At 41.2% G+C, this 9,440-nt stretch overlaps 1 protein-coding gene across 3 annotated transcripts; it reads right to left on the reverse strand.

The window, feature by feature from the left end:
- Positions 1–221: 221 nt before the first annotated feature.
- Positions 222–4,412, reverse strand: GIMAP2 (GTPase, IMAP family member 2). 3 transcript variants are annotated; one of them, XM_008250068.5, is made up of 3 exons: positions 4,043–4,412; positions 3,147–3,182; positions 222–1,534 (listed from the first exon to the last, which is right to left on the reverse strand). In XM_008250068.5, the coding sequence occupies exons 2-3, from the start codon at positions 3,172–3,174 to the stop codon at positions 543–545; spliced, it is 1,020 nt and encodes a 339-aa protein (XP_008248290.2). In that variant the 5' UTR covers positions 3,175–3,182; positions 4,043–4,412; the 3' UTR covers positions 222–542. The 3 variants fall into 3 exon arrangements, with proteins under 3 accessions (XP_008248290.2, XP_051692954.2, XP_089193021.1); XM_051836994.3 differs by lacking the exon at positions 4,043–4,412 and adding an exon at positions 3,749–3,962; XM_089336895.1 differs by lacking the exon at positions 4,043–4,412 and having other exon boundaries at positions 3,147–3,556.
- Between the last annotated feature and the right edge of the window lie 5,028 nt (positions 4,413–9,440).

Consider the following 9,440-nt stretch of genomic DNA (forward strand, 5'->3'; position numbering starts at 1 on the left):
TGCTATTTGTAACTTATGAATAGTTTATTTCTGGATTATAATTGTGTATTATACTTTAATACTTTCCAGCCACAGTTGACTGTGGGTAACTGAGACTATGGAAAGTGAAACAACAGATAAGGGAGAACCACTATACTGATGTGAGAGCCTGTGCATGTGTGTTACTGGGCATGAATAACATGTTACTGGCATGAGAGTTAAAGACATATGACACCATGAACTTTTCCAGTTTACTTATTATTTTATTGCTGATTTCATTATACTCAGCAGAAATATGGTATTGTAAAGAAGGAAAGGAGTTTTTAGGAAAATAAAACTGCCTATGAATTTACAAACCAGTGTAATTTGTTTGTAGTTTTCAAAAGTTTCTCACATTTCAAAGCAAATGGTGGCTTTTAAGATAATTTTATTAATTAATAGAATGATATGTCAAAATTTAAAAATTTCACAAAACCTCAAGTGCATCAGGCATCTATGACAGGGGAGGCACTGTGACTCATCCAATGACAGTGAGTAAATATTTGCTGATCTGTAAGTATAATTTAGGGCTTACTCCAGTAGCCCACTCCAGGGGCCTTTCTGAATATTCTCATTAACTTTCTGGGTATGATAAACAGTAAGCTACAGAATAAATTGCACACACTGAAGAGTAAGCAGTAAAACAAATTGCACCAATTGTACATGCTGCGCAACACACAAAATAGCAGAATTAACAATCTGACACATAACTGCATACAAAATAAAATCCACGATTGTGTTTTGATTAAGGCTCTTTTTAGACAATTTGCTTGGGCCATGACCATGCAGTATCTCTGCATTTCCATGTACGTTATAAGTTGGCCTTTGAACTCCTTTACTCTCACCTCTGACCCAGCAGATCCACCTTTTGACCCCTGAATTAGGCTGTACAGCTCGTTGGTGTAGTGATCACCCATTGTACCCATCATCAAACTGTCAATCAAGTCCATCAGCTCCTTCACTTGGCTGTCCTGCTCGCCTCCTTCAGCACGGTTATTAAAGGCACAGACTCGCCCCCCACATGCTGCCACCAGCTTGCTTAAGGTACTGTTATCTGAGTCATGGATGTAGTCTGTCAAAGAGCCGCCATCAAGATCTTCCTTGTGGGTAAGGAGGACGATCATGTGTCTCATGGCATCCTCTCCAAAGATCTCCTTCACCCTCTGTACAACCTCCTGGTCCTGGGTGGTGTATCGGCCCAGCTGAGTCACCAGGAGCAGCACATGGGGTCCTGGTGCAGAGAGTAAGTAGCAGCTCTGCACCTCCTCATATAGCGTTTCAGAGAGGTCGTTCCCAGAAAACACATCCGGTGTGTCAATAATGATCATCTCTCTCTCTCCCCAGGACCCCCGGCTTTCACTGCAAGTCTTAGTCAAGGCCTGGGCGCTCAGCCTGGACACAAATGCCTGGTTCCTGAGGATGCTGTTCCCTGTAGCACTTTTGCCGGTTCCTGTTTTGCCCACCAGAATGATTCTCAGCTCTGATCCTCTGGCGTGTTGCCTCTTCATCCAGGGTTCTGTTAGGAACAAGTTCATTGTGTCATTACTATATTGATCAAGGCAAATAATTTTTTAATGATAAAGAGATATTCTATGTTATGGGAAAATGTGCCTTCACAAGCTGTTGTATTTACAAATTAAAACCCATCTCCACTATTAAATAAAATTGACTATGAATTTTGAAGCATTTCAATTTCTCTAGGACTACAGGTTTTACTGTGTCTATTCCTAGAAAACCACACTTGAGGAATGAGATGGACTTAGAAATGTATTTTCATCATATAAAGCTTGCTGGAATCACTTGGTTCTGGCCTATCAAAAGTAAGTTTTTCTGGAGAAGGACAGGGAACTTGACTTGTCCGAGAAACTATGTCAAATCTTCATCCTAAAGGGTTTCATGCAGTACGATGTAACCTGGGGACATCCCAGGGCAAGGAGATAGAATCTTGAGCAGGAGCAGGAGCTTCCCTGCCTCACAGGAACCAATGTCTCCTGTAGTAACTCTGGGGCTAGCTTCTAGCTTCCCTGAAAGAAGAATGAAATTTATGAGGTACTCTGGTCAGAGAAGGCCAAAACATAGCTTCATATCACATATTGGTAGCTCTTCCAGTCTGGAGAATACAGGGGAGAGAGTTATTTTTATCACAAGACAAATGAGAGGGTCTCTAAAACAACCACTCATAAACACTGGGCATATACTAAGAAGTTAAGAGATGGGCAAGTCATTTATAACACAATACTAGAGAAACTTGTAAATCTAACCAAGTGTGGTAAAGAGAAAAGGATTCTTGGGAAAAATAAGCAGATGGCACCCAGAGTCTTGGGGCATGTGTAAACACGGAGACTAGCATCTACCTCCTTTCTGGAGAATTGTACATTAGAAAGTGGGCAGAGCTGCTTAGCAGAGTAGAGCAAGAAGCAAACAGCAGCCCATTCCCTTGTAACAAGCGGTTGCAGCAGAAAACAACATCATCGTCATCTTGATGATGCCCTGTCTCAAGGGATGTTCAACAATAAGAAGGTTAAAGGGAGACCACCGAGGGGAGGAGTGAGATCTAGTTAAAATCACCAGACAGTGCACCTCTGCTATCCCTGTGAGGCCTCCTCACACTGCACCTCATTTGGATGCCAGCCATGATGAAGTACAGGAAGGCCAGTCAGGATCAGCCAAGAGACAAGTGCAAAGACCCTGGGACTCAAGAGCTTTGTGCTATTTTTCCTGACTAGGAAGAAGGGAATCATGGGAAGGATGAGGACGCAGAGTCTAAGAGAGAGCTGGGTCCTGGGGCTAAGGTGAGGCTGAGCAGAGAAAGGAGAAACCCAAATGGAAGTTTGATATCAGACTGGACTGAGCATCTTGAGCCCTGATAAAAGTGTCTGACTTACTTTAAGAGGAGATGGACCACTTATCAGAAGAAGGAGAGCAAAGGGTCATGGGAATGGTAGGAGAAATGTCCAGACAGATCTAAAGATCATGAAGCATGTTTGAATGTGCAGTCTTGTTCCTGATACACTATTCTAGGAGCTTAGACTTACTGGTGACGGTGGTGGGGGCAGTTAGAGTAATGTCCCCGACCCAGACATCATCAGAAAGAGCAACCATGCACACTCAGGAAGTCACTTTCTTACCAGAGAGACTGTATTCATTTTGGTCCATTGGTGTTCCTGAGGGACAGAGAAACAAGAAACTATTAGTTTCCAGTTTTGATTCATAAAAGACCCTGTATTTCCAGACAACCATGTTTCATTTGTCTACTCATCACTGACAAGTCAGGCGAGAAGAGAATCAATATTCCTATTTTACAGAGAAATTGAGTCCCTCACTTCCAGAGAGTTCAGAAGTGAGGTTAATTGTAAACCTTGCGTCTTATCGTCAAGCCCAGGTCTCCCCTGGTTTCCTCCCCCTTTCCTCTCACAAGGGCTCCCCACCCCCTCTGCTTTCCTTGGCCAAGTGCCCTTCTCTTCTCTCAACTTTCTTCCTAGGTGTCCCTCCCCTGGATTGAGGTCCTGTCCCCTCTTTGGTCCTCCTGTTCGTCTCCCCACCTCACTGCCTTCCCCCCAGTTCTCTCTCTCAAAACCCCTCCCTTTGCACTGAGAGTTTGCAGAGAGACTCAGTGAATTAGAAGCGGATTCTGAGAAAGCAGAAGTAAACTTCACTGGGCCTGTCAGTTCAATTTCTTTATTCTCCAGCAGCCGCCGTTGAGGAAGCTCTACAGTTCAGGAACTTTTACCTTGTGGAAGAAATATTCGCTCATTTTCATCACGTAGTTTCAATTTATAACAACACGTGAAGGCTAAAGCTCTTTCCAGTTAGCACCTTTTGTTGGCTTTATGCTGATTAAAACTTTTGCCAGTGATGTGCAAAGTCATTTCATGATGTTATCCCGTAAATGGGCTTTACTTAAGCTTCTGTAATTTGTTTCTCCTAAATTGGGCAAATTTGATCTTGAAAAAAGAAGAAAATTTTCTTGTGTGGCTTTGGATCTAGAAATCAACACTGCAGAGTTTTAGTAGTGTGAACTTACCCGATTTGTTGTCCAAAGAAGCAGATGGTCCTCTGTTAAAAAACTGTGACCTTATAGCTCAGCTCGAAGAGAAAGAGAAAATAAAACAGAAACTCCAGTCTACCTTCTTCCTCTTTTTAACCTCCACTGAACTTCCCAACTGCAAAAGAGCTCAACCACATTCTTGTGTTTGAAATTCTCATTTATGCCATATGTACACACTACACAATTAAAATGTGAAATTTGATCAGAAGTTAATTACTTCCTTGTTGAACAACGATCTTGAACTCTTCTCAACAGTGAAAAAGAGTGTTAGACAGGAAAGAAAGGCAGGGATGCCCAGCAGTTAATAGACGGATTCCTTCTCACCTGGACTGCCTCCTAACAGGGGGAAGTTTACCACTACTACTGTTGTGACAACACACTGTTCTTGCTGGGTGTGTTTTTCTGATTCTCTACTGTGCTTCAACAACAACACAACACTGGAAACTTCCACTTCACATCAGAAATCTGTTCTTGACCATAAAAATTCTCTGTCAAACACGAGTTGGACCTGTTCCCTGTTGTTTTACATGAACAAGAAATATAGTGCAATCAATATAGTGCAATCAATCCCAAAGCCCACCAACTTTCTAAATCATGTATAAAATTCAGTAAGTTTCCCACATACAAGAAAAGCTGTCATTTTGGAATACAAGAAGACATATAATACTTTTAAAATTTTATTTTCATTTTATTTGAAAGACAGAGACACAGAGAGAAAAAGAAAAATCTTCCATCTTCTGTTCCCTCTCCAAATGCCTGCAAAAGCCAGAATTGGGCCAGGTCAAAGCCAGGAACCTGGCACTCCCACGTGTATGATAGGGACCCAAGCACTTGAGTCATCATTTGCTGCCTCCCAGTGTGCTCATTAATAGGAAGCTGGATTGGGAGTGGAGTAGCTTGGGCTTGAACCAGGCATCCTGATGTGGGAGGCAGGCCTCCCAAGTGGGGACTTTTCTGTGCAAACAGTCCCAAAGCAGGTTTTTTTTTAATATAAAAAATACTTATGCTTTATGGGAGAGAGGGAGGGAGAGAGGGAATATAAATTAAATTATTAGAATTGTATGTATAAACTACACTGAATCTGTTAAAAACTAATTAAAATACTCATGCTTTATTAACAAACTTGACATATGTAAGTGGGAATCCAGTTTTCAGAATTAATTAATTATGTGAATCAACAACACAGTGATGTCATTCATCTCATCTCTCTACTGGTGTTTTCAGTGTTGGCTCTGTATTTACTTTGATAGAAAGATGTTTGGGGGCAAGCATGTGGCACAGTGGGCTGAATTGCTGCTTGGGACACTTGCATCCCAAATCAGAGTGCCTGGGATCAAGTCTTGCTTTTGCTTCTGATCCAATTTTCTGTTAATGTGTACCTGGTGGGCACCATACGGTGCCTCAAGTACCTGGGCCCCTGCCACCCACATGGGAGGCCCAGGTTGAGTTCCTAGCTCCTGGCTTTTGCCTGGCCCAACCTAAGCTGTTGCAGGCATTTGAGGAGTGAACGAGTGTATGGAAGTTGCCCTTTTCTCTCCGTCATTCTACCTTTCAAATAAATAAGAAGATAAATAATTAAACTTAAAAATTGTGGAAAAATGAAGTTAAAAGATAAGTTAAAATTAAGAAAGATGGATTTGAAGTTCTGTAAATTATATAGCAATGTCTAGAAGAAGAATTGTGATCTTTACTGCCATTCTTTTTCTAAGGAGAAAGTAAACTTTTGTTGTAGAAAAATACAAAAATAAAAATGATAAATATGTACAGATCTAATAACAGAGCTTAAAAACACAGAAAGCACAAGTTGGCAAAAATAGAGAAATAAATCCACAAGTAAAATTGGTGATTTTAATAACCCTCTTTCAGTAATTTATAGAATAACTTGACAAAAATTTCATAATTTTAGAAGATTGGTATAGCACTGTTAGTCATCTTAATGTAACAGATACTTCTAGAACATTATGTCTTACAACTTCAGAAAACGCATTGTTTTTCAAGTGCACATCAACATTCACGAAGACAGCCTTAAAAATTTGAAATTATTGAAACCATTCAAGGTAAGTTCTCTGACAACAATTAGATTACTTAAGAAATCAAAACTAATATATCGATAGTGAAGGCAGAAAGAAAAGGAAAGAGAGAGAAATAGAAAAGAAGAAACTGTTGAAACGCCTGGGAGAAAAAAATCACAAAAAATATAGAGAAAAAGATGAGTCCTACAACTTGATAATTAAAAAGGACACATAACCTAATAAAATATAATCTAATAAAAATAGACAAAAAATGGAACATTTCAGAAAAGAATGACTGAGAAGCATATATAAATGAGCTTAACATATTTAGTCATCAGGAAAATAGCCCTCAGAATGGTTAAAATAAAAAATAAGAAGGCAATGAGAAAGGATTTTGAGTGCCCAGAGCCCCCAGAAATCGGATGCTTCAACACTTTGGGAAACACCTGGTAGCATCAAGCAACGTGAGCACCAATTTTATTTTAATGAAGTTTGTTCCTGACAATTTAACTTTTTGTGTTGCTATTGAATCTTTTACCTGATTTTCTTTTTCCTTTTTTTTTTTTTTTGACAGGCAGAGTGGACAGTGAGAGGGAGAGACAGAGAGAAAGGTCTTCCTTTTCCATTGGTTCACCCTCCAATGGCCGCTGCGACTGGCGTGCTGCGGCCGGCACACTGAGCTGATCTGAAGCCAGGAGCCAGGTGCTTCTCCTGGTCTCCATGCGGGTGCAGGGCCCAAGGACCTGGGCAATCTTCCACTGCCCTCCTGGGCCACAGCAGAGAGCTGGACTGGAAGAGGAGCAACCGGGACAGAATCCAGTGCCCCGACCGGGACTAGAACCTGGAGTGCTGGCGCCGCTGGTGAAGGATTAGCCTATTGAGCAGCGGCGCTGGCCTTTTTACCTGATTTTCTAAAGGACTTTTAGGACAAAAAGAGGAAGACAACAAATTTTCTTTCTTCTTTTTTTTTTTTTTTAAAGATTTATTTATTTATTTGAAAGTCAGAGTCACACAGAGACAGGAGAGGCAGAGAGAGAGAGAGAGAGAGAGAGAGAGAGAGAGAAGGAGGTCTTCCATCTGATGGTTCACTCCCCAATTGGCCGTTCCAAAGCCAGGAGCGAGGAGCTTCTTCTGGGTCTCCCACGCGGGTACAGACTTGGACCATCTTCCACTGTTTTCCCAGGCCATCACAGAGAGCTGGATACGAAATGGAGCAGCCGGGTCTTGAACCGGTGCCCATATGGAATGATGGCTCTTCAGGCTGGGGCATTAACCTGCTGCAACACAGTGCTGGCCCTAACATATTTTAATAAATAAATTTTATGATTTACTTATTTCAATATTTCTTAAAAATATTTTTATTCCTTTTGATTGTTTTAGACTTTCTAGGATTATCATTGACTTGGCTGCAAATAATAAGTTTACCTCCCTATTTCCAAAAGTATTTTGAAATATATTTTTAATATTTTTTCTCATATGTAACATTCATTGTTTACTTTTTAAGAAGTGAGATGATGTTGTGTTTTTAGCTTTTACTTTAATTGTGAGGCACTTGTTATCACTGATATTGATGCTAGTCATTGGCAATTAATAATTTAACTTATTTAAATATTAACTTAGATATACCTTGTTTAGTTCTGTTTCAATAAAGGCTTAAATTTGGAAAATGTTCTTTCATATTTATTGAGATAGTCCATGATATTTCTTTTAATCTACTAATACTAGAATTTATGTTAATGAGTTTCTTAATATGTGTGTGTGCTGTGTGTGTGCGTGTGTGTGCACATGTTTGTATGTGTGTGTGCACATCTGTGCATGCATGTGCGTGTGTATGTGCATGTGTGTGCACATGTGTGCATGTTTGTGTTGCATGTTTGTGTGTGCACATGTTTGTGTGTCTGCACATGTGTGCATGTGCGTGAGTGTTTGTGCGCGTGCATGTTTGTGTGTGCACATGTGTGCGTGTGTGTGTGTGTGTGTGTGTGTGAAGGTTGGGTTTCAAGACTGCAGACCATTGAGACAGAGATCAAGTGGAGATGGAGAGGTTTATTAGGAAGTCCCCTCGGGATTCACACCTGAGGGAAAACGCAGGTTAGGCAGAGAGGAGCTGGACTGAGACATGGGCACATCAAATGTCTACTCCACGGGGAACTTTAATATCTGTATGGGCCTTCAACGTTAATGTGAGTGGGTTGGGCTTTATAATCCCCATTGACCTGTCAGTAGCTGTAAACTTCCCTGGGAAAGATACTTGACCTAAGGCATCTCTTTTCAGCAGAAGCTAATTTCTACACAGGGCTGACAGCTGTAAAGCTGAAGACTAACTGCTGGCAGCATGGTAACAGCTGGGAGCATAGGTTCTACTGTTTTTATTACTTTTTAATATTTACCTGATTTATCTGAAAGCAAAGTAACAGAGAAAAAGGCAGAAACACACACACACACACACACACTCACAGGAAGAGAGAGATCTTCTATATACTGGTCCACTCCCCAATTGGCCACCATAACCAGGGTTGGGCCAGGCTGAAGTCAGGAGCCTGGGGGCTCCATTCAGGTCTCCTGTGTGAGTGCAGGAGTCCAAGTACTTGGGCCATCTTCCGCTGCTTTCCAAGGCACATTGACAGGAAGCTGGATGGGAAACAGAGCAGCTGGGACTCAAACATATGAGATAGCCACAATGCAGGTTGTGGCTTAACTCCCTGTATCACAGAGCCAACCCATGTCCTGCTGTTTTTATATTGTACTCTTGGTTTGGAAACTCAGATATTACTGCTCCTGCTTCATCCTTTAGGCTATCTTGAGAAAGTCTCAGCATAGTTTTAAACATCTCTTTTTCTCCTTGGACAAACCTCTCACCTTCTCACCTTCTGTCCCTTCTGAACCCTGGCTCATGAACACCCAGCAAACATTTTCTTGCATTCTCTACCTATCAGTGATGTGACCATAGCCTTAAGTCATAAGTAAGGCAGGAGTGAGGGAGGAAAGGGCCAAGGCTGAGTGAAGGAGCATTGTTTCTGTAAACTACGGAGTTCATAACAGTTCATTTTATTCTCATGGTCCAACGCCATTTTGGGAAGTGGGTCAAGCCAAAATTATAGGCCATAGACTTTTTGTGGTCATATTGAAATATATTTGACAATGGCTCTGTGGTTTCTTGTCAAGAGTTACTGTTCAATAGAATGTTCTGTGATGATGGAGATGTTCAGCATCTACCTTAGTCTAGTTGTTAGCATTAACCACATGTGACTATCAAGCACATGCGATGTGGCTAGTGTGGTGGAGAAACCAAAGTTCATATTTTAATTTTAGTTCCTATAATGGAATGCCCACATGTGACTAGTGGCTATCAGGTCGGACAG

The sequence above is a fragment of the Oryctolagus cuniculus genome, chromosome 7 (genome assembly GCF_051225735.1).
Source record: "Oryctolagus cuniculus isolate XC-2025 breed Fujian yellow rabbit chromosome 7, ASM5122573v1, whole genome shotgun sequence".
Lineage (NCBI taxonomy): Eukaryota > Metazoa > Chordata > Mammalia > Lagomorpha > Leporidae > Oryctolagus > Oryctolagus cuniculus.